The following is a 24389-nucleotide window of genomic DNA, read 5'->3' on the forward strand; positions in this document are numbered from 1 at the left end:
TGATTTGAATAATAAACATAATACACTAGTATTAAAAGTGGTATTAACATACTGAGTTCTACCCTGGAGGGTTACACACTTCATATTAGTTAATTTTATTTATAATATTTTGACATTTTAAAAAGTTTTTAATAGAAATCTGAATACTACTTTAAGTGTATTCTTGGAAATAAGTTTTAAACACAGTTATATACTTATATGGTTGACTGTATGTCTTTATTTATACACATTTCACAAGGTTGTTATATTATGGAATACAAATGCAAAAATGTTTTGTGTAGTATCAGAAATGGAAATTGAATGTATAAAATGTACAAAATATCCTCAATTTGCCTTTAATATTGTAGGATGTTATTATTTTTTTTTTTGAAAAGCTTAAGAAGAATAAATTTAAGGTCAGATTAGGTATCACAAATTTAGTTGGTAATAAGAAAGCATTTTAAAGTGGGTGCTTGCATAAGTTTTTTGAAATTTAAAATGGTCAATGAAAATGTTTAAATTTTGAACACCATTAAACCGAATGTTAAATAACAAATAAAATAAAGTTAGAAATTTATAATTGAGTTGCCATTTTTAACAGGCAACATAGTGCACATGGTCAGCTATAATTGTATATTATTTTAAGACAGAGTTAATATAATGACATTTAATTTGTCATGGGCAACACTATGTGAGATCAGCTAGTATAGGTACGAGTTTCTGTAAACTGTCAAACTTTTACACCACATTAATGATGTATAAGGTTTAGGTTTATTTATATAAGCATGATTTTTGATACCATAATATAACTTAGTATCTTCTATCTGCTATAATGACTTGTTAAACTATATGGTAAATGGTAATTTATCTAAAAATAGATATACTATATTATTTACCTCATAAAAAATAACTAAATAATATGAAGTAAATTTTAGTCACCAATTCTTAACATTTTGAACACTAATAGAAGAAATAAAAATTAAAAAAACAACACATTTTATTATTTGGCGAGACTTTAATGTGAAAAATAAATTAGGTAAAACATAATTGCATGAATAAAACTCACAAGCATAAGCAATTTTATAAATATAAATATAATCATCTCTTTCTATTCTTAAACAATAAAATAAATAAATAATAAAATAAAAAAAAAAACATATGTTAGTAGTAGGTAGATTCATTAATGGTCAACATTTGAATGCCAAACAAAAATACATCAAACAAAAATTCACTCTCAATTAAAATTTAGACACTTAAAATAAAAATAGAATATTTTATTGATATAACATTTAAAATGCAAATTATTAATAAATTGCTCACATGATTTAGTCTTAAGCTAAATAGTTAAGTATACGTAAATAAATCTATTATAAAAATCTGATGTAGCGTGCAATATAATATTATGCTTTAATTTTGGAAAAGTGTCTTAGTAAACTCTATATAATCAAGAGCCCCAGTGATTGGTCGTTCAGTTTTTGTATCCACAAATGGTTTCATTCGAGCAACACAATAATCAGCCATATCCTTGGTAAGGTTCTATGAAAAAACACAAACAATTATACATATATATATATAACCATCAAATATTTTATGAGTAGGTAATAATACTTACAGCATACAGTTCTTCTTTTGTAACATATGGTCTATCACCAGCAGTGATTGCCCTGAATGCATTCTCAATCTCCTCTGAACTTTGTACATTTTCGGTCTCTTTGCTGATCATGAATGCCATGTACTCTTGAAGTGATACATAACCATCACGATTTGGATCTACAACATCTAAAAAAAAAACCAAAAAAATTAGATATCTGCACAAACAACATTTTAATAAACAAAATACCTAATATTGCTTCGAATTCAGGATCAGGTTGTCCTTCTTCTACCATAGGTAAATCATAACCCAAAGCCCTTAAACAGGATTTGAATTCGGTTTTATCAAGACGTCCGGAACGATCCTTGTCAAAGTGTTTGAACATCATTGAGAATTCTTTCAGAGCATCTTCACTGACGCCTGATTGATTTCTCGCCTGAATTTGTTGTTCTAGATTGTGTTGCATTCGCATACCTAATTGATCTAATTGATCCCATTGCTGAGCTAAACCAACTGTACTATGTTCCGTATACCTAATCAATGATTGATTTATATTAGTTTATTTTGTTGAACACAAGATTGGTAAAGAAATTGTACCTGTTGTCCAATATCAAATGTTCTTCAAGAATAGCCCCAAGGTCTTCAATTTTCTTTAAATCTGAACGACGAGAACGTACTTCAGTTGCTTTACGCTGTTAAATAATTTAATCGAATAAATAAAACACATAATTAAATTAAATATTTAATGTTAAAATACTTTAATGGCTTCCAGTTGTTGTTCTAACGAACCAGATCCTTCCATCATCGATGTTCTATAATGGAAATGAATTAAGCAGGCATTAATAACTTCTAAAATTAATGATATTTAAATTTTAATATATACCTAGTTTCAGTTAACCATTGATGGAAAGTGTTGGCATGTTTAGCAAATTCTTTTCGAAGTGTATCATTTTCATCTTGTCTTTGGGCTTCTTTGGTTAATTCAATATCTCGTTCCTTAATAATTTTCTGAAGATTACGCCAAGTATCTTCTAAAGCTTCCATTGTGAACCATGTGTAAGGGTTAGGACCAACATTAAAACTTTTTATCTGATGATCAAGAGCGGCCAATGCTTCAAAATCTGACTGAGCAGATGTCAGTGATGCCTATATTAAATAAATTTACATTAAAATAACTATTAAGTTACATTTTTTTTCTAACAGTTTACTTACTTGGAATTGTGCATGTGCTTCGCGAAGTGCTCTGATTTCTTCTATAGAATTACAACGCACAGGGTCTGTTAAATCTTCTTCAGCATTTTCAAACCAGGAGTTAAAAGCAGAAGCTTTTTTAGCAAAAGTCAAATAGAGTTCTTCAATTTGTCGGAATTGGTTTTGCATACGTAATAATTGCTGTTTACGGCCATCAGAATCGCCCAATAATTTTTGCCATCTAAAAAATGTTTATTAGTATTATGTTAAATTAAATAATTAATTAAATTAAGTACAATATTATACAGTTAATAAAATTATAAATTGTACCTATCGATCACATCAGCATGTCGTTTTAATATAGCTTCTGATTGATTATGATTAGCAGTTATCAATTGATCCTTCAGAGCAGTGATATTTTGTATTCCTTCGTGTTCAAACGCATGAAGACCTAATTACATTATTATTATTTAAACTATTATTATTTATGTTGATTGCGTTTTATAAATAATAAATACAATCAGTTGTATTATTACCAGCATCAAATGTCTCTTGCTTAGTAAGTAAAGTTTGAACAGTGGATAAATCTCTACCATATTCTTCTGATCTGACATGAGTTTCTTTATCAGCAATCCATGATTCAACAACATCAGCTTTCCACATAAATTGTAAGTAAGCAGAATTATCCATCAACTTGGACTTGCGTTTAGCAGCCAATGCAGATAAATTGTCCAATTTAATCTATTTATGTAACACACATTTAATAACCATTTCAAATTTTAGATTTAAGTAAATTTATAAAAATACCTGAAGTTGTTGGCAACGCTGTAATATACTATCTGCATGATGGTTCTTTGAATCTGCAAGGTCAATACCTCCATGGCTTATTTGTTCACAACGGTCACGATGAACAGCAAAATCAGTTTCAAATGCATCATGTTTTTTCAAAAGACCTTGTACAGCTGCCATAGTATCTCCAAAATCTTCTACAGATAATAATTGATGTTTTTCACTGAAATAATAAAATAAATAAAATAATTGACATATGACATAAATACAAAGTATAGTTTTCCCATCTAAATTACACACACAATCAAAATAATTGCAAGTGCATTTACCTGATCCAAGCTTCTTCTTCTTCTACTTTGGCCAAAAATTGTTGATAGGTTAAAGACTCATCTAATTTTTTTCCTCGGTTTGAAGCCATTTGTTTCAATTCATCCCATGCTTGATTTAGTAATTTCAATCTCTTAAAAAACAAAATAAATGTCAACAAAATCTTTTTAAAGAATTAAAAAACTTACCTGTTCAATTTCAGGAACACCGAGGTTAGAAACATCCATTAATTTTTCTCCAGCTTCTTGTACTGATTGTATAGCAGGTTCATGTGATGCCAATTCTGCTTCAAGTCGCTTATGTTTTTTTTTAAGATTTTGAACACCAGTTAAATCACGGCCATAATCATCAGATCCAACTAAAAGTTTTTTCTCTCTATAAATAATAATAAACAAAATTATTAATATATATTATATAATATAATTACTATAATATATATAACTTACTTAATCCATGATTCTTCATCAGCAATATCTCTGAAGAATTGATGTAAAGTATTAGCTTCATTTAAACGAGCTTGGCGATGTGCTGCCAAATTCCTAATACGTTCATATCTTTCATTGATAGAACTACGACGTTCCTGGATACTTCCTGCTTCAAATTGACCACTCTCAATTAATGAATCAGCTTGACCATTCATATCTGAAAAAACAAATGTATTAGCCATTAAATTATTTTAAAAAAATACAAAATATAATGATTAATGATATAATATTTTAAGAAATATAAAAACTTTGAACTTTAAAGTTTTAATTTTAAGTTAACATTATTTATTATTTAACAATATTAACCTCTAATACGATCTTCATGTGCCTGAATATCAGCTTCAACAAGTTGATGTTTTTTAATTAGATTTTGAACAGATGCCAAATCCTTTCCAGAATCTTCAGATGTTAACAATGATTCTACTTCACCCAACCAGAAATCTAAATCTTTAACAGCAGCAATATAGGTACGCTGTTTGTTTGCTTCCTTAAGTTTCAATGATTTCTCAGTTGTTTTTTGAGTCAAATATTCCCATTGATCGGCAATTGATCCTAATCTTGACTAAATTAAAAATATATATTAATATTAATGTGAAACATACATTTGATGGTTTAATTAGTACCTGAACAGCTTCATCTGATCCGGCACATTGATGTTTATCAATCAAATTCTGTCCCATGCCTAAAACACTTTGAATTCGGTCAGCGTTAGCCGCTAATTCTGCTTCAAATGCTTGATGCTTTTGATGTTTAGATTGAATATTTGCTGGGTCCTTATAACTTTCCTCTGTAGCCAATTGAAGTTTTTCTGCGATCCAGTTCTCAATCTCATCAGCATCTCTACTGAACTGCTGTAATGTCTGTGATTCGCCTAATTTTGATCTTTTTTCAATTAAAGCCTCTTTCAAATGACGCCATCTATTTAAAACTTGTTGCCTTTTTTCATCAATTGGAGTAGCAGCATAATGTTGAGCGGCCATTAATTGATCAGCTAATGTTTGTAAAGCTGCAATTTTCTCTTCCTGTAAATATGTACATTTAAAATTATAACTATGAAAATATTCATTTCAAAAATAACCATACATGTGCATTAATAGCTTTATCAAAATCTTCATGTTTTTTAATTAAAGCTTCAACATTATCTCCCTTAGAATCCACTTCTTCAGATGCAAGGAACGCCTCTCTAGCTGACATCCAGTTTTCAGCCTGTTCACAATCTCTGTAGAATAATTGAAGTTCCAAGCATTGATCTAATTGCATTCGGCGGTTTATCCATGCTCTATGTTTAAAATTGTATGTTAATAGACCGAGAAAAAATATTTTTACCAATTGAAAACTTACTCTTCTAACTCTTGTCTAGCTTCAGTCATGCTTTCAATTTTTTCTTGTATTTCAACACTAGCATAATGTCCTGATTGTAAAAGTTGCTGTCCGAACATTTCAAATGTTTGGAAGGTACCAGTACGAGCATCAATTTCTGTACGATGTTCCTAAAATATAAAATTAGTATAAAAAAAGTATAATAATAATTTTAATCTAAATAGTGAAAAAAAGTGTAGCAGAATGATATATTAATTTTTTTAGTAATACTAAAGACAGAAGAAATATCATCAGTAAAATGTTATTAATAATCATTACTTATTAGATAGTATTAATATTAGTTTAAAAATGTCTAAAACTTCTATTTTGAGTGAAAAAATCGTAGATGTATTTTATTAGTGTACAATTTCTTATTAATTGAATGACTGTAACATCATAAGTTATAACTTATAAGTAATAACACTCTCATAATAAAAAAAAAAGTAACATTACTAAACATTAATAAACAATGAGTTTATTTAATTTGATTTACTAACAAGGCCCAAGTATTCATTTAAATTTGTCTGTAAAAGTAAAATTGTACTATTCTTTAGTAATTTATAAAATAAAATGTAAGTACATTTTGACTAATTTTAAATTTAAATATTAATTCTATTACTTAGTGATCATAATAATTAATAAAAGGATAAACAATGTTATTTGACATTTACATTTTTCTTGAAACAATTTTGAGTAATGGAATAATGTCTATTAATACTAAGTTTTTGTCACTTTATACGAAAATATTATTTTTTAAATATTTTTATATTGACAATTAATATAGTATTGTAGTATATACAACATTTAAGTGCACTGAATAACATTTACAGAAGTAAAGTATTGTGAACAAAATGGTATTTTTAAAAATGTTCAATTATAAAACTTGTTTCAATTAAGAAAGAAAAAATATACATTCAGTTCAATAATTACTGAATATTCAAAGTAGACTAAAAATAAAAAATAAATGAGCAAGTATAATCTATTCATAATAATCTAGGCACTATAGTTTATTAATTAATAGTATTGAGTAAATAAATACTATTCTTATTTTTTAGAATGTGAAAAACCAAACTTATAAATATATTTAATAGTGTCAGTGAAGTGCAAACTTTAAATGACATATACACAAAAACCAATACTTCATTTTATACCTGAGCTATACCATAACGATAGTCTATTTCAGCTCTCAAACTCTACAAAAATGATAGAACATAAATACATATGTTTGACATAATAAAAAAATAATTATACTTTATTTGATACTGTGGATATTTTAAAACATAAGCCCAATATTTGAACCTAAAATTTTCAATTATTTTAATTGTTTACTTTACCTGATGACGTTCCAATAATGCTTCAGCTCCAGTGACATCTGATGCTAATTCATCACTAGAAACTAAGCCCATCATTGAATTAATCCAAGACATCAAATCACGATAATCAGACAAGAATCTCTGCAAATCATAAGAATCTAAAAGTTTCTCCTTTCTTGTATTAGCTTTGGCAGTTAATTGAGTCCATTCTTCATTAATTTCTCTTTGTTTCATGTAAGTATTATCACGAGATTCAGGATGTGTGTTCATTAAGCGATTAGCAGTTTCATCTAATTGGCGAATCTATTAAAAACAGCTTATTTTACATTTGAACTTTTATTTTATAATGTAACAAAATATATTTCCAACCTTATCTTGTAATGCAGCCAAATCACGTTCTAATCCTTCATGCTTACGCTGTAAAGCCTGAACACTTCTTAAATCTTTACCAAGATCATCATTATTAAGAGCATCATCTTTTTCACGAATCCAATCACGTGTCTCATCAACATCTCTATGGAATCTTTGTACTTCATGAGCTGATCCTAATTGTGTAGCTCGGGCTTGAGTAAGTTGTTGAAGAGATGTCCATTTCTCATTCAAATCCTATTCAATATTGTTGATAATTAAAATAAGCAAATACATTTAACTTGGTATATTTAAATATACCTATTAAAGTATTTAATAATTAAAATAATTGGTTACAAATAAACTTATTTACATAGTGATTTTTTTTTCTTAAATTATCTACCCTCCCATCAGTTTAAATTTTAATTAAATTAATTTTTCAGAAATTTTATATCTTTATTTTATTTTCTATCTTAAAAATTAAGTGATTGTGAATGACTAAAAATCATACAAAATTACATAGAACTGTGTACACGGTATAAGGAATAAAAATAAAAATGCAATGTTTTGCAAAATGCAACCTTTTCTATTCTATTACTAAATTACTATGTGATTTTCTATTATTTATACTGCTTTGTATAATTTTTATTCTTTGTGCAGATAAATTACCCCAAATAAAATTTAAAGTTATTTTGCTCAAATATTCAGTGTTGCTGTATATTATGCACACTGTAGTACATAATTTATTATAATTACTGTAGTCATTGGTTAAAATCACATAAAAGTATAAAATACCTATAGGTTCAAACTAATATCCATAAACAGTAACAGACAACAGTAGTAATTATTTTAAATACCTGAATTTGAGTGTTTATTTTCAATGCTGCTTCTGTTTGTCCTAAACTCATTAACTGCATTGCTATTTCGTTCATTTCAGCTAATCGTACTTCATTAGCTTTCAAATCAGATTGGAAATCATCAAATTTCTTTTGCATGACTTCCACTTGTTCTAGATCTTCTCCTACATCTTGTACTTGGGCATGGTTTTCCTAAATTATTGAACATTAGTTAATAACCATATTAACACTTATTAGTGTGTAAAATATGAAATAACCTTATCTTTGATCCATGTGGCTAATTCTGCAGCTTCTCTAACTAGTACATATGCTTTAACAGTTTCAGCGAGTTTAGTTTGTCGTTCTTTAGCTAGATTTAAAAGTCTTGAATATTGGGCTTCAATTTGTGCTTGTCTAGCTGCAATAGATCCACCAGTAGCCAAATGTTGTTGAGATGCACTCAAACCAGAAACTTCAAGTCGCTTTACATAAGGAGCTGGGACAAATCCTTGACGATCATTTACTTCTACTTTCCACCATTCCTAAAATATGAAACATTAACAATGTATAATATACTTTGTCCAGCAAGAGAAAATGTTGATATTGCGCATCCTTCAGCATCACCCTGCTATAAAAACCTAAAAACCAGTTCCCCATAACGGCATAGCAGGGTGACACTTGAGGATGGAGGAGTAAAACTGATTTTGGTTGGCCTGCGGAGCATTTTCTCGCTGGATAGAGTACAGGTTATATATCAAATAATAGTTGGTTGATTGTGAATATATATTAAGAAATATTGTAAAATATAAAAACTACTGATAATATAGGAAATTTGTAAATATTAAAATTACATACTTTATTATTAGAGTTTAATAGAATTAAAACATCTCCTTTCTTCATAGAAACTTCTCTTGGTGACTTTTCAGTATAATCAAATAATGCCATTACACATTCCTTTCCACTAACATCAACTACAGGAGTTTCTTGTTGCTAAAATTATGAAATAAAAATGCATTTTATAATTTTAAGAATAATTTTAAAAAAAATAGAAACAATACATTCAACAGTTTTAGACTAAACAATGTTATACCTTGCATGCAGCAGCTTGTTCTGAAAGAGATCCAACTGTAGTTTTAAATGCTTCTAAATCTGACAATAAGGCTTCGTGCTTTTTTAACAAAGCTTCAGATGAATCTTCATCTCTTCCATAATCTTGACTTAATACCATTGGTTCTTTTTCTTTAACCCAAGATTCTGCTTCATTAGCGTCAGCAAAGTACTGATGCGCTTGAAGAGAATCTTCTAAATCTTGTTTGCGCTGAAAATAGAATAATTATACTTTATAAAAAAAAAATAAATAAATAATATACACTTAGTAGGACTTTCAGTGAGATAAGAATAATAATAGATTTTGATACTAAACAATATTAAGTATAGTTAAAATGTTGTTGGTTGGACTATAAAGAGATTTCTATGTCTATTCATATCTTATATTATATTAAAGTAGTTATGTTAGAATAAGTTCTTTTGTTCTATGTTAGTTAGTATTAGCTGAGTAGCTTTTGAATAATATAAGGAACTCGTGTAAAAGTTTGTTTTCCTATATTGTGTGAACAGCGTTTAAACAGTTTTTAATTTATTTAACAGTATTAATTAAAAAACTAAATCAAACTATCATTAACTATAATAATAAATGTCTACCTGATATGCTTTTTCTTTAAGATGATTCCAATGTTTATTGAGATTGGCTAAACGTTGTTTTATGTCTTCTGAAGCAAAATGTTTAGCATCGACCATTTGTTGTCCAGCTTGAGTCACAGCAGCTATACGGGATTCATGATTGTTGATTTCAGCTACAACAGCTTGATGTTTCTTCATTAAATTTTGTACACCAATTAAGTCACGACCTATAAATTTAATTATTTTATATTTTACATTTTTAATTTTAAATTATAAAAATTTATATAACAATATAAATTGTTTTTACCTCGATTAGTTGATGCTGCTACAGGTTCTTTTTCACGAATCCAAGCTTCTTCATCTTCAACATCTCTAAATAATTGCTGTGCTAACAGGGAATCTGCTAGACGTTGTCTGCGTGTTTCCATAGGTTTTTTTAATGATGAATAACGATCACATAATACAACCTAATATAGAGACAAAATGTTAAATAATAAATAAGGGGTTTTTTACCAAAAAAATTATAAAACAAAGTAATTACTTGTTTTGCACGAATGTTGTCTGCATCAAAATGACCTCCTTCAACAAACTGATCAGCTGTTATCTTAACACCTTCAATTCTATCTTGATGTGAAGCAACATCAGCTTCCAACAAAGTATGTTTCTTTTGAAGATTTTGTACACTAGTTAAATCCTAAAAAATATGAATAAATGTTAATTTAAGTATAAAGAATAAACTGTTAGTAGTACAATTATCTAAGAAAATAGCTTAATATAACAGATGTAATAATAGTAAAAATTACTTTTCCATAATCTTCGCTTAATAATTGTCCTTCAACTTCTGACAACCATAATTCTATATCTTCAACAGTACGATTAAATTGCTGTTGTTGTGCAGCTTCACGTAGCTTAGATCCTTTTTGTCCCGATGCAGTAACTAAATTCTCCCATAAATGAACAATTTCATCCATTCTTAGTTGAATACGACCTAAGAATTAAAGGATATTTTTTAAATAAGAAAAATTTTCATAACATAAAACTTTCTTACTCAGAGCATAGTGTTTAGATTCAATAAGTGTATGTCCAGTAGAAGTAATTTCTTCCATACGAGATTTGTTAGCATTAAGTTCTTGTTCAAAGTTTTGATGTTTCTGAACTTTTCCATTCAAATTGGTTGGGTCCTAATAAACAATAATACTAAATTATATTATATATATTTAAAATAAATAAAAAACTAATAAAACTTACAAGATAACTATCGTCATTGGCAAATTTTAATTTTTCATTAATCCATCCTTTAGTTTCATCACAATCCCTTTCAAATTGTTGAAGTCTATAAGAATCCTCAAGAACACTTCGTCTTTGTGAAGATTTTGCAAGTAATGCTGTACGTCTCTCTAATAACTAAAAATCATTTATATTAAAAATTGTTTAGAATAAAAAAGTAGTTTTGATATTTTCAATTTTTATAATAAATATTTACCATTTCACGACGTTGAGCAACATCTTCAGTGGCATAATGTTGTCCTTCAATTAATTTTGTAGCAAATTCATCAAGAGCTTTAATTTTTTCTTCCTGGGCAGCTAAAGATTTTTCAAAATCTTCATGTTTTTTAATCAATGCTTCAACACTATCTAGAGAATCGCCCAAATCTTCATTGGATAAGAATGCCTATAGAAAAAAAATATATATTTTAAATGATTTGATTTATCCATCATGATTTATGACATATTTTTATATTAATTATACATGTTTAAGTATACATACTTCTTGTTTGGCCATCCATGTATCAGCTTGTTCGGTATCACGATAAAATAATTGTAAATCCATGCATTGTTCATACAATATACGTCTTTCTTCCCATAAAGCTAACAACGAGCTCTTTTCACTGATCAAATTACTTAAGTTTTCACTAACTAATGTAGGAGCATTTTCACTTTTTAATATGTGTTCTCCAGATTCTAATGCAATGCGGAAACTATCTTCACGAGCATCAATTTCTCCCTATTCAAACAATTAGTGTTAATTAAAAATTAAATTTGAAATATAATTATTTACATACTTTATGTTCTTGATGTCTTTCAAGTAAAGCTTCAGCACCAGCTACATCCTTTGCTAATTCATCAGAATATATTATTGCCTTCATATCATTAATCCAAGAAGTTAAATCACGGAAATCAGCTAAGAAACGTTGAAGTAAATAAGATTCGTCTAACTTTTGTCGACGTTCCTGTGCTTTAGCAGTTAGACGTTCCCAATAAGCAACAATTTCTCCGCGTTTATTTTGAATCTGTGAACTATGATCAGCGTGAATTCCACACAAACGATCTGCTTCTTGGCCCAAAATTGAAACTTTATCTTCTAAAGCTGCTAAATCTCTTTCAACTCCTTCATGTTTTCTCTAAAATAAGAAAATATCATACAACATTTTTTATTAATTTGACTATAAAAATAGGCAGAGTTCATTCTATACCATGTTGTGCCTCATTAATTTAGTATGTTGATAACATATAACTTACAAGTTGAATACGTTAAAGTCTACACAAAATGCTTTAGTGTGAATTCAACATTATAAGAATTAGCAAGTTAATAATGTCAAACCTACACATAGTACTACATCAACTATGCTACTAAATAAATAATAAATAATTGCTATGTTAGTTATTAATATATATTTTCATAACAAACCTGAAGTGTTTGCACACTAGCTAAATCTCTTCCGTAGTCTTCAGAAGACAATATACCATCTTTTTCAGATATCCAAGCTACGGTTTCATCAGCATCACGATTAAAACGTTGTATCTCATGAGCTCCAAATAATCGTTCTTGTCTCATTAAAGTTAATTGTTTAAGCCGAGTCCATGCTTCATTTAAATCCTAAATATATAAATTCAAATTTATATGTGTATAAATAAATTTTAAACAGTATAGTTGTTTATTTACCTCTTTTTTTTTCAAAATTGTCTCTCTTTCTGGATGTCCTTCCAGAACTAATTTCGAAGCTAAGTCATTTACTTCAGTAACACGGTATTCTTGTGATGTCATATCCTTTTGAAATTCATCAAATTTACGTTGCAATACTTCTACGTGTTCCAGATCGGCACCAAACTCATCAGTAGTAACAAAAGTTTCCTAAACATAATATCAGTATTGATTAATAAATAGATTAAACATTTTTTTTTTCATTCAACTCAAATTTATTCTTTACCTTGTCATTAATCCAAAACATAACCTCATCACATTGTCTTAAGAATTGAACTAAAACCAAAGCTTGTTGTAATTTAACACCTTTTTCAGCCAATTTTGACAAAAGTAAATCCCAATCTTTATGTAATTGTTCTAAAATAGTTTGTTATTTAACATTAATATTTATCTACATTTTTATTTTCATAATAGTATTTAAAATGTATTGCAATTATATATCAAAATTTACATTTTGTTATTTGTTTAAAATATGTTTGTAATACATAATATCAATAATTTAAAGTTTATGCAACAAAAATGTTGGAAATCTCCAGTAATCTAAGAATTTGATCACAATCGTTTTATTATATCACAAAAGTATTTCAATTAAATAATGTTTCATAAAAAATTTATTAATACACATTTTAATTACCAAGTCTTTGACGTATTTCAGATGATGCAAAATGATTTTGATTAATCATTCCCATTCCAGTGTTATCCAAAACAACAATTGCATTACTATGTGCAGCAACTTCGGCTTCAAACGCTTGGTGTTTTTGAATTTTGGCCTAAAAAAGTATACTACATTAGTTTTTATTAATATAAAAAATAAAATGAGAAATAATAACCTGCAAGTTTGTAGGATCTTTATAACTTTCATCTGATGCAGCTTGTGTTTTTTCAAGTATCCAAGACTCAAGTTCATCTGCATCTCTTTTAAAATACTGTAATGAAACACAAATTAAAATACGAATTTCTCTAAAATATTTCAAATGTGAAATTATTTTATTTTAAATTACTTGAAATCTTCTAGAATCTTCAAGTTTTTCTCTTTTTAAACGCGCTTCTGCTTTGAATTCACTATAGCGATCAAGTACTTGAAAACGACGATTTTGGATATCCTCGGCAGATTCGAGGATTTTTACTTCCTTTGGAACCAGAGGATCCATTTTGAAAATGTCTTAAATAAAATATTAGTATTTTATTAAAATTATCGAAGTACAATTTTAAGTAAAAATATCAATAAAAACATCAAACAGTAACTTTTTTATCTTTTAGTGATTTCATTAGTATGAAAATTAATTAGTAATCTTTTCAAGATGGCTAAATATAATAAATAATAATAATTATCAATGATTTATTATTTAAAATAATAATGAATGAAAACTAACAAGTAGATTATCATACCAAGGTAGGTACTATTATATTTAGTGATATCAGGTTCACTGTAGTGTAAATAGTAAACACAAAATATTAATTTTTCAATTAAAATGTTTAATGATTTCAGTTTTAATTATTTCATCTATATACATATATATATATATATATATATATAAGTATAATTTACAATAATACAGTATGCACAATAAAAAAATAATATTGAACTTTAAACTACCTAATTACCCAAAAACCTATACAAGATACAATTTATTTACAAATAGGTGCTATCAAAATATTTATTACAATAGAATAAAAGTTTTTTTTTTTAAACAAGCATTTATAATTTAATTTATAATCTAGGCCTATTATGTTTGAAATAAATTATAGTAATTTAACCATTAAAAATAACAAATCACTTATTTCTAGCTTATCTTTCCAACAAAATCATCTGAATTTATATGCTATCTAAATTAACAGGGATAATAGTTTTATTTTATTTGCATATCCTAAACTTAAAACAGTTCAAACAAAATTTAAATAAATAGTAAAATTATCACAAGGTCAAATTTATTAAGTACAATATAATATTATATTAAAATAAAGAGCTGTTTTTACCACATCATATAAAATATTCAATTTGTTATTTTAATTTTATTATAGATCACAATTTATAATATTGATAATGGATAATTTAATATTCTTAAACTAATGATGAGAGAATACCGGGACAGGTATAGAGAGACAACTACAACTCACTATATTCTAAGTCATCCTAAAAAATAATTAGATATTAAATATAATAGTACTTAATAGTATATTTACATTATATTTTGATAGATTGTAATTAAGTATTTTTCATAATCATATGACAAGCTTTATACAACTTTAAATTCAGGTAGAAATGTCAATAAGTAGGTACCTATTTAAATTTCTAAGTAAGAAATTTATTACTAAGAAACTTGGTACATTAACTAATAAGTTTTTATATTAAACTAAATAGATATTTAAGGTGTTTAATATTCTACTAATATTTTGGTTTTATGTTAATAAATAGGAAATTAAACACTACTTACTATGCTCTATATCTGTAATATTTTATTTTACATACTATATTCCTCTAATTACATGACTATTTTACAAAATATTAATTAAGGTTTTAAAAATAGTAACAAGTTAACCTTTACTGAGTCATGCATTGCAAAACCAACACTAATATCATATTGTCAATTTATAAAAATACAAACTCTATTAATGAAATTAAATGGATAAACTTTATAGGTTTAAACAATAATACGATGAATACACCACTATCAGATTCCAAGAGCCTATAAACAAGGTAAGTCAATTATATGATGTATTATTGTAGATACAGAATACAGATATACAAATACATTATTGAGGAATAGTAGTAGGTCAAGTACGATCTGGGACATAAATTACGAAGACCCAAGGGTCGTGTAGTTGTCAGACAACCCCCGTGGACCCGTTGGAATGAAAAATGAGAAAAATTTGCAGTAAACTACAAAGCTGGGTGTGGCAAAAAAAAAGCGACACGGCTTCAGCGGCGCCGGGATCGATTACACGAAACACAAAACATTTAATTACCTTGTTTGCTTGGCACCAATTATGAGTATGATTTTTGTTTATTTCTCCTTCATACACGAATTGTCATTTCTCGATAAAAGTCTGGCCACTTATTGACACACTGCACGATTAATTGCGTTATTATAACTGTAGATACGAGCACAATACGAGATGAGAGAAAAAAAAAACAAACAGATCCCGTTCAATAAACTCGCAACTCCGTCACCGACAGAATTGGATCGTTGGGCGGGCGGGGAGTTGGGAGCAGCCGCCGCCCGCCGGACAGAACCCCCTCCATAGTATTATTATGTCTATGGTACAAGCAGAGAATACCGCGACCAGTGTTACCGCAGTAGAGACAGAAGTAGCTGAAAATAATGAAAATAAATCCTTGCCTATTCAACATTTCAAACTTGATACTTAATGTTATTATTTGTTGTCTAAATTCCTATGTTTTAGTGTTTTACATTTAATTAATTGGTTTGTTGTTTAAAAAAAGCATTTTTGAGATTCAAGGACTGTTGAAATGTAATAGCGTATTAGTCGTCCTGTTGAGTATCAGGATTCTAAATCGTAGTATCACACTCATACATTATCCTTATGAACTTAAGAATTTTGAGCAAAATGGCGCGTAATCTATTCTGTGGTATCGCTTTTACGGCACCGATTGTGTAATTTCGATGTTATCAAAACAAAACAATCAACAATAATTTTTTTTATAATATAATAATAATAATCTTTTTAACAGGATAATTATAGATTCTTAATTTTAATATTTTAGACAGTTTTATGAAATTTATAGTTACGGTTTTTAAAAGTATTCCTAATTTAACGAGTGAACAAAATGAGTAATCAAAGTTCAGCGGCTAAAGTAAACCGCTACCATTATACTTTAGTAATAATATATTTTAATAATTAAATACTCAATAATTTATGTTTTGTTTAGGTCGGTGAGATTTTCAGTGCTGCGGGTACTGCATTCAGTAGATTAGGCGAGTTGACATTGACATTGCAACCCACAAACGATACTCCTACACCAAACAGGTATAATGCATAACATTAAATTATATTATTAATATAATGTTTCATATTTTTTGGATAGTTTTATTAATGCATTTGATTACTATTAGCAAATGGACTGATGATGATATAGAAATGCTTCAAAGTGCTGTAAAGAAATTCACAGATGACTTGGCTATTATCTGCGACCAAATCAAACAGCGGACAGTGTAATTATTTTATATTATTAATCAGTTATAACCATTGGTCTTTCAAAATGTTTGTATATTAAATTCAGAAGCTTTTAATGCTAAGTGATATTTTATTAGTTATTAAAAAGCTAAATGCACTATTAAATTAATCTTAATTGTAAATAGTTTTGATTTTATATTAAAATATATACATAATATATATTTAGTGATCTTTATTCTCCCATCTTCCAATTCATTAATTAAACTTTCCAGATCACAAATACATACAACTCTCAAAAGAAAATCTTATGAGAATCGAGCAATCAATCCTGCTACATTGACAAGAACGCCAATGTCCATAACATCACCAATATCAACAAATATACTTAGTACAAAATGTAACTCTGCTGATGTTACATTAAACATGTTAAATGCACCTCAAGAACATAATTCTGGTTCAGATGATGTTCCTAGTGAAAATAACCGACACAGCTTCAATTGTGGTGTTGATATTGAATAGCTAAGATAAAATTCTAAACAGATTTACCTGACATACCAATAATTAACTTAAATTAAAAAGTTGTGTGATCAATTATTGATGGTTACTTATTTAATGGTCTCTTTTTTCTCCATTTTATAAATATTTATATATTACTTCTTTTTTTCTTTCTTTAATTTTAATTTTTATATGTATATTTGTCATTTTTATTTCTGTTTATTTCAATGTACTATGATATTCATGACAAGAGAACAAAATTAAATATTTGATAAATAATTATATTGCATTCCTAAATTTGCAATGATAAGTATTGATTTTTAATTAATTGTTCTACCAAGCAATACATATGATATTGACATTCGATTAAGTTTAATTTTAGTCAAATCCTAAAAATAAAATGTGTATTACATATTTTTAATTAATAAAACTGTCTAAAATAAAATCATTCTTAATGTATGTAGATATAATAGATAGTAAAATGATTGTTTATAATATGAATAGGTTTTGTATGTATAATTATATATAATAAGTGATTAGTGCAATTTAGAACAGTATTTATTTACTTGGTAGTTGGTAGATAGGTGTTTTAATTACCAATCATAAATTGTTACAAATATTATATATTTGTTTTAAACTTTTTTTTCATTATTTACTATGAAGTAAAATAAAATTTATTAAACATTAGGACAAAATTTAAATATTTTGAATACCACAGTCTAAACTCTAAATATTATATTATCTAAATACATATTTATATTTATGATTGTTTTTCAATAATATTTTATTAGCAGACAGCAGTTCTCATAAGATGTAAATATAGTTGTATGTTCTATAGAAAAATATAACTAAAAATAGTAATTTCTCACCTGTTGAGTATGTATGTCATTGTCAATTATCAATATATTCTGTGCTTTGGATTAAAATAAACTATAATATTTCTGTAGTACCTTTAATTATCCTAAAATTATCAGTATAAAGCTGATGGATGTCGATCACATTTTAATTCAGTTTGTAAGTATAAGATATACAATTATTTTTAAAATAAATTTTTGAGTTTGTCTAATAAATAATAAATAATAATTGTCAATGATTTCGACTATTGGATCCAAGTTCATTTTTCATTTAACTGAATAATTATCTCGTTAACGCATTTAAATCATAAAATTTCACAAGGCAATGTAGCTAGGCATTTATAATACACGATTATCGTTTATCCTTTATCACAGTATTTCATAATTATTATGTTTAGTAGGTATATTCAATTATTACCAAGATACATTAAAACAAATTTAAGATAATTAATTAAAAATGATAACTGCTAAGTAATTATAGATTTGCAGATGACAATCGACTCGAATAGGTCGAGTATATTTAGTACATTTACCTATGCTTGCTAGTTGCTAGTTTGCTACTGTAAGTACACTATCTAGGTACCTACTTTACAAAATAATATAATTAAAGAAGGAATAAAACAAAAAAGTACAATAAACCTATATGTATAATACTATAAAATAGTATATCTAGTAAATAAAATCAAAAATCATCCTGACTGATGGTAGTTAAAAACAATTTAAACTTGAATTAACTTAAAAATTACGTCATTACGTTAGTAAAGTATAATGTTTTATGTATTTTACATAACACCTACTTTCTGCAATTAAAAAAAAATCCACCGCAAATTTATATTGGACAATAGTTAAACCCGCATGTGTTGTCTCTGTCTTACAAGTAACAAGTAGGTATGTAAGATGTAAACACAGTAAATTTTTGCTCTCAGCAGATCACGTTTAGATCCGTTAGTATAAAAATTAAAGTGAATTGTCTTATTATGAAACTTGAAGGTAAGAACATTTCTATCTGTTTTTGAAATTCGAATATTAGTTTTTTACGAATGTTCAAATTTTTAGCAAGCTATGCGTATATAAACATATAATACAGGCAATACATCGCAGAAGTAGTGTGACGCGCATGCGTATAAATGTAAAATTGCAAACTTTGGAAGGCTATAACTTCTAATATAATGGTTTTCTCAAAAAAATCCAAACAGTTCTTAAAGCAGTATAAAAATATTTAAAGTAAAAATTTTGAAATTCGTGAGAGGCGTATGGTAAAGTGAATTTTAGCCATAGCGTAAATTAAAAATGATCATTACTCACTTAAAAGCTGAATAACCGTAATTAAAACAATAAATATTTATAGTCACCTAGAACGTTATCATTTTATTACGAGATGATTATGTGAAAACGCGTTAATAATGAATAATTAACGGCTTTACTAGTCATAAATATAGTCGTATATTATAGTATATTGTATTCGTATACATTATACATACCTTAATACCTACCTAGGTAGGTACTGTATAAATTATAATACGGACCTTGGTATATAAATTAGAAAAAATAATGTATTTATAATATTATTAATATATTATGTTTCGAATAAATGGAATCGTCTAGCGATAACGCATGTGTAATATATTTGCAAATAATAACATTAATAACAATTTATTAACAATCGTACTTAATTTAATATTTATATTTTGAAATTTGCGATTGTTTTCGCGCTTTCCCATAAAAAACGTTCTTCAGCCGTTGGCTGGTACTTGAACATTTTACCCTTGTTTGTCACTACTACGTGTGGCGGTACCATCATCAGATATCTGTTTACGTCTTTGGCGTATTCGGCTGGCGGCGCGATGAAGCAAAAACAGAACAGCTCGTGAAAGTATCCGAAGACGGACCACAGGGCGATCACCGAGACGGCGACCGCTAACGTCCAGAAACGGACAAAACTATTGAATCGGTCTCGGACAGCTAACGTTTCTTGTTCGGTAATCGCTTCTCGATACTGCCGCCATAAGCATTTCGCGCTTCGCAAACCCATGTGTAAATACCAGACGGTCGCGTTCCCTCGCAGGACCCGAAGTCTATCTGAATCCAGCAAGTAACCGTCCGAGTTCGTTTTCGTCGTCTGAGCCTCATAATAATGATCGTCGTTATTCGTCACCACTGACACCGTCTCCTCGCCACTCGTTGTTATTGATGTCGCCGATTTATCCCGTGTTTCGATAACGCCGCGATTTCCGACTTCTATTGCTGTGTAGTCCATCGCCGCCACAGCCTCGTCTAGTGATTCTGTTCCAACAGGTACTGCACGATGCATGTAATATTTATTAGTATATTAAAAATTACAATAAGAAGAACCGTAATAAATCTTTAAACGCAATAAATATGCATACTGGAAAAAGTATTAAAAAGTTATACATGATATTGCTTATATTTTATTCATTTATTATAGAGATAAAAATGTGTTACCTGGTCGGGAAATCAAATTTCTGAAGTTGTGCGTACAATATATAAGTAAGTTCTATCTAATTTTGTTTTTGTATTAACATATATATAATTATAATATAATATTATATACAGGCGCGTGGCTAGAAATTTCTAAGGGGGGGGGGTGTTATTCAATATTAATTGACCAAATTATACACACAAAATTGATTACTTTATGTATATTTGTATTTTTCACATATATCATTATATCGATTTAAGATAAATCGTGCTTATGATGCATCTTTATCTTGTTAAAACATATTAAGTATACCACGTTTGAGGGGGGGGGGCGTTACTACACCTGTATATCCCTTCTGGATATACGCCTGATTATATATATATATTAATATATTATCATATAATAATATTGTAATGACGATTATGGTATCAAATACTAATGCCGTCCTGTGTAGTATACACAATATTCATCATCATGGATGCATAATTTTTAACTAATAATCTCTAGTACTGATTAATAGATATTTTTTTGTACTTCAAGAGTATTTATATAATTTATTATGTAATAACTTTTTTTATTTTTTTTATAAATGTAAAAATAAAATTTGATCTAATAAATTGTTATGAGTTTTTTGGAAAGAAGATACTATATAATAGGTGGTGATAAAATTGATAATAAATACTACAGTATTTTATTATCAAATTGGGGGGACGTAGAAATGGACCCGGGCATTTGCCCGTTTTTATTCATTTGAATAAACAATTATTATTATTATAGTAATAAATCATACTGTAGAGTGAACATAGCTGGTAGATCCAAAAAAATATAATCATAATATTGAATATAATAAATAATAAAATATAATTCAAAATTTCGAATTTTCACTAACCACCGCGATCGAGTCCAAACGGCTGTTGTGAGGAATAATGGTTTGTTGATTTCGAACGGTCTTCGCGGCGTCGCTTGCGCAGCGAATTCAACTTTTCGAAAAACGCGACCATTTTTCCAGCCGAAACGATGTCGTCGACTAGCACAGGTGGTAAGTCGTCTGTTTCGTCGTCTTCATCATCGTCTTCGTCGTCCATCCAATTAAACATGTTTGTATCATAATCTTCGCTGTGGTTAATGTCAACGGCCGAGGTTGACGGCACGGAATACGCTTGTACGACAATAATAATTACTACTAAACGAGATACATCGATCGCACAGTAGTTATATTCACCAATGACGATCATTGTCACAAATTCAATAACTCAATGTATAAGTATATAAATGGATATTATAATGTTTACTGGATATTATAATTTATAATATACGTAGTAGAGGTACATTGTAGGTACCTATATATAAATAAATGAAAGGATTTATATGAATAGCTTGACGAAAATATAGTAAAGGTATACCTAATAATTATTAATTACTATTTATTCTCGTGGATTTTCATAAAATGTTGATAAACGTATACTTAAAATATGATGGTATACCTATCCGATATCGTATTGCTGCAGACATCGCTTTATATTCGGTACCTAATTCGTGTTTAAGCGTAGCTATGAAAATTTCAACATTTTTCAATAAACTTAACACCTATAAAACATAAAAAACAATTATACTAGCCAGTATAATCACTTCGTGTAAAAATATTAAACAATGAAATAATTATTCAACTGTAAAATCGGTAATATTTTATACTGTAAATACATAGATATTATAGATACTAATACTATATAGTCTATAAATGTTCCTATATAATATTATGTGGCGTAAACCTATTAGATAAACTTGTTTGCTAAAGTGCAAGGTTAGGTTAAACATTGATCATTATTGATGACTGGAACTTAAAATATTATTAGATTGGCTGTACCTACCCGGCTACCCGATTTGATTTAATTTTGCAGTAATATTTTTTTGGATTTTTAAGAAAATTGTCATGCCATGTACTTAATTAATAATTAATTATGGCAAATGTATTTATTAATTACTATTATTCAACATTTTAATCAAAACAATATGTATACTTATAAGTTAGGTATAATAAATTAAAAAATAATAAATATTATTATACGAGTATATCAGTAATTAAGTACTAATAATAAAAATTCCGTACTAGTACCAAAATCACGAGTCAACCGGATATACAGTACTACAATAAAGCTAGTAAATTAAGACTATGCGTATTATATTTCTCGCTACAAATATTAATGTCTAATATTAATATTATTTTAAATATAAAAATAGTGTGTTTGTATTCAATAATGCCAATTAGGATTAGATTGATTTTAATAAAACTATTGATATACGTAATACATATAATATATAGGTATATGGAGGATAGAATAACATAAAGGACTATTTCCAATTTTAGGGCCGTTCTTACAATGTCCGGTTAAGTGTCAGTTAAGACTAACTGGTAGAATTCTGTCGGTTACTTATGATAAATTCTTCCGGTTAGCGTTATCAGGCGCTAACCGAAGATCGTAAGAACGGCCCCTAGAATTTAAATTAATTTTAAAATTTTAACACCTTGTTTTTCGTAATGTATTTTTTGTATGCGGTAGTGGTATACTATAGGGTGACCATAATACGTCCTGTTTTAAACAGGATTGTCCCATTTTTCGTAGTATTTATAAAACATATATTATATAAATACTGTATATTGTTTCACGTTTTGACAATCAATATACCTATATTTTACTCATTGTGAAAAAGTGTACTGTTTTTTTTTTTAAATATGGTCACCCTAGTATACTGGTATGTCGTCTGTTTATGAGTGCTCACGTGTTACTTATATGAGTACCTATATGACACGATTAACTTAATATAGACCCCTTTCAATTCAAACTTGATAAAAATTGTATTATTCTAAGGCTCTAAGCGGAACGATGAATATATTGAATTTATAATTATGTGTGAATTTTTATTTTGTGTATGTATTATTTATGCTTAATATTTAACACTTTAATTTTCCACATTGAGGTTTCTGATATAGTAAATTGGATTGAGTTTGTAAAATTGACAGATTAAAATAAAAAATGTTCTGTATTTTTCATAATGATCGTGAAAGACGAATAAAACATTTAGATAATTAAGGAAAAACAAAAAGTTTGACGTAAAATCAATTTTTGAGAATTAATTAATTTTTTGTTCATCTCAAAAATGAATAACCATAATCCGTAATATTTACCAATTTTTTTTTATATATAACACAATTTTCAAAATATTTTGACTATTTTTGAGGTATGAACGTATACCTCACCTATGATGATTATTTATAGGCATGAGACATTTTAGGATTTCAAACATTTTTTTAAGATTATTATGAGTAACAATCTATTCACTCTGTCAAAAAGTTGGAAAAATTAATACAAGAACTCAAATAAGTCGTTTTTATATTTGAATAAAACTATTTAAAATACATTGGCATAATTTATTTTTATAATCATTTGAAATTCATACTTTAATAAAATTCGTTAAGACCACGAATATTCGTGTATTATTTTGTAGTTTACAATTTATAAAATGTTTAATGTTTATAATAACCAAGACTTTAAATTTAATATTAGGTTGTTTATAAAGACGTTT

At 27.8% G+C, this 24389-nt stretch overlaps 3 protein-coding genes across 6 annotated transcripts; 1 reads left to right on the plus strand and 2 right to left on the minus strand.

Annotated features, from left to right (window-relative positions):
- Positions 1-974: 974 nt before the first annotated feature.
- On the minus strand, positions 975-16037 carry LOC114125465 (spectrin alpha chain). Of its 2 annotated transcripts, XM_027989124.2 has the most exons (40): positions 15849-16037; positions 13883-14043; positions 13712-13807; positions 13516-13651; positions 13108-13238; positions 12843-13031; positions 12588-12776; positions 11962-12300; positions 11667-11903; positions 11382-11570; positions 11147-11302; positions 10947-11079; positions 10702-10886; positions 10440-10592; positions 10206-10365; positions 9920-10125; positions 9309-9536; positions 9074-9208; positions 8497-8760; positions 8240-8431; positions 7404-7640; positions 7056-7337; positions 6873-6914; positions 5704-5852; positions 5446-5641; positions 4986-5384; positions 4669-4924; positions 4324-4519; positions 4066-4252; positions 3880-4010; positions 3569-3773; positions 3298-3502; positions 3092-3212; positions 2783-3002; positions 2454-2716; positions 2328-2382; positions 2168-2262; positions 1820-2103; positions 1592-1758; positions 975-1515 (listed from the first exon to the last, which is right to left on the minus strand). In XM_027989124.2, the coding sequence occupies exons 2-40, from the start codon at positions 14030-14032 to the stop codon at positions 1387-1389; spliced, it is 7287 nt and encodes a 2428-aa protein (XP_027844925.2). In that variant the 5' UTR covers positions 14033-14043; positions 15849-16037; the 3' UTR covers positions 975-1386. The 2 variants fall into 2 exon arrangements, with proteins under 2 accessions (XP_027844925.2, XP_050058281.1); XM_050202324.1 differs by lacking the exon at positions 6873-6914.
- Positions 16038-16191: 154 nt separating this feature from the next.
- On the plus strand, positions 16192-18451 carry LOC114125466 (chromatin complexes subunit BAP18). The gene is made up of 4 exons (XM_027989127.2): positions 16192-16698; positions 16774-16871; positions 16958-17056; positions 17291-18451. Exons 1-4 carry the CDS (start codon positions 16672-16674, stop codon positions 17535-17537), a joined length of 471 nt encoding a protein of 156 aa, XP_027844928.1. The 5' UTR covers positions 16192-16671; the 3' UTR covers positions 17538-18451.
- Positions 18452-19986: 1535 nt separating this feature from the next.
- LOC114125469 (uncharacterized) lies at positions 19987-22404 on the minus strand. Of its 3 annotated transcripts, none has more exons than XM_050202325.1 (3): positions 22229-22404; positions 21697-22147; positions 19987-20665 (listed from the first exon to the last, which is right to left on the minus strand). In XM_050202325.1, the coding sequence occupies exons 2-3, from the start codon at positions 22040-22042 to the stop codon at positions 20049-20051; spliced, it is 963 nt and encodes a 320-aa protein (XP_050058282.1). In that variant the 5' UTR covers positions 22043-22147; positions 22229-22404; the 3' UTR covers positions 19987-20048. The 3 variants fall into 3 exon arrangements, with proteins under 3 accessions (XP_050058282.1, XP_050058283.1, XP_027844933.1); XM_050202326.1 differs by having other exon boundaries at positions 22211-22295; XM_027989132.2 differs by lacking the exon at positions 22229-22404 and having other exon boundaries at positions 21697-22215.
- Between the last annotated feature and the right edge of the window lie 1985 nt (positions 22405-24389).

The sequence above is a fragment of the Aphis gossypii genome, chromosome 2 (assembly GCF_020184175.1).
Source record: "Aphis gossypii isolate Hap1 chromosome 2, ASM2018417v2, whole genome shotgun sequence".
Classification (NCBI taxonomy): Eukaryota; Metazoa; Arthropoda; class Insecta; order Hemiptera; family Aphididae; genus Aphis; species Aphis gossypii.

Excerpts from the sequence above, each read along its gene's own strand:
- LOC114125465 (XM_027989124.2), bottom strand. The coding sequence starts at position 14,032 with ATGGATCCTCTGGTTCCAAAGGAAGTAAAAATCCTCGAATCTGCCGAG. Across the intron at positions 9,537-9,919 it reads TTAAAGAAAAAGCATATCAG|CGCAAACAAGATTTAGAAGA; the intron begins GTAGACATTTAT and ends TTCTATTTTCAG. Across the intron at positions 5,642-5,703 it reads GCTAGACAAGAGTTAGAAGA|AGCATGGATAAACCGCCGAA; the intron begins GTAAGTTTTCAA and ends TTTTAAACATAG.
- LOC114125466 (XM_027989127.2), top strand. The coding sequence starts at position 16,672 with ATGAGTAATCAAAGTTCAGCGGCTAAA. Across the intron at positions 16,699-16,773 it reads ATCAAAGTTCAGCGGCTAAA|GTCGGTGAGATTTTCAGTGC; the intron begins GTAAACCGCTAC and ends TGTTTTGTTTAG. Across the intron at positions 17,057-17,290 it reads CAAATCAAACAGCGGACAGT|ATCACAAATACATACAACTC; the intron begins GTAATTATTTTA and ends TAAACTTTCCAG.
- LOC114125469 (XM_050202325.1), bottom strand. The coding sequence starts at position 22,042 with ATGATCGTCATTGGTGAATATAACTACTGTGCGATCGATGTATCTCGT. Across the intron at positions 20,666-21,696 it reads GTTTGGACTCGATCGCGGTG|TACCTGTTGGAACAGAATCA; the intron begins GTTAGTGAAAAT and ends TGCATCGTGCAG.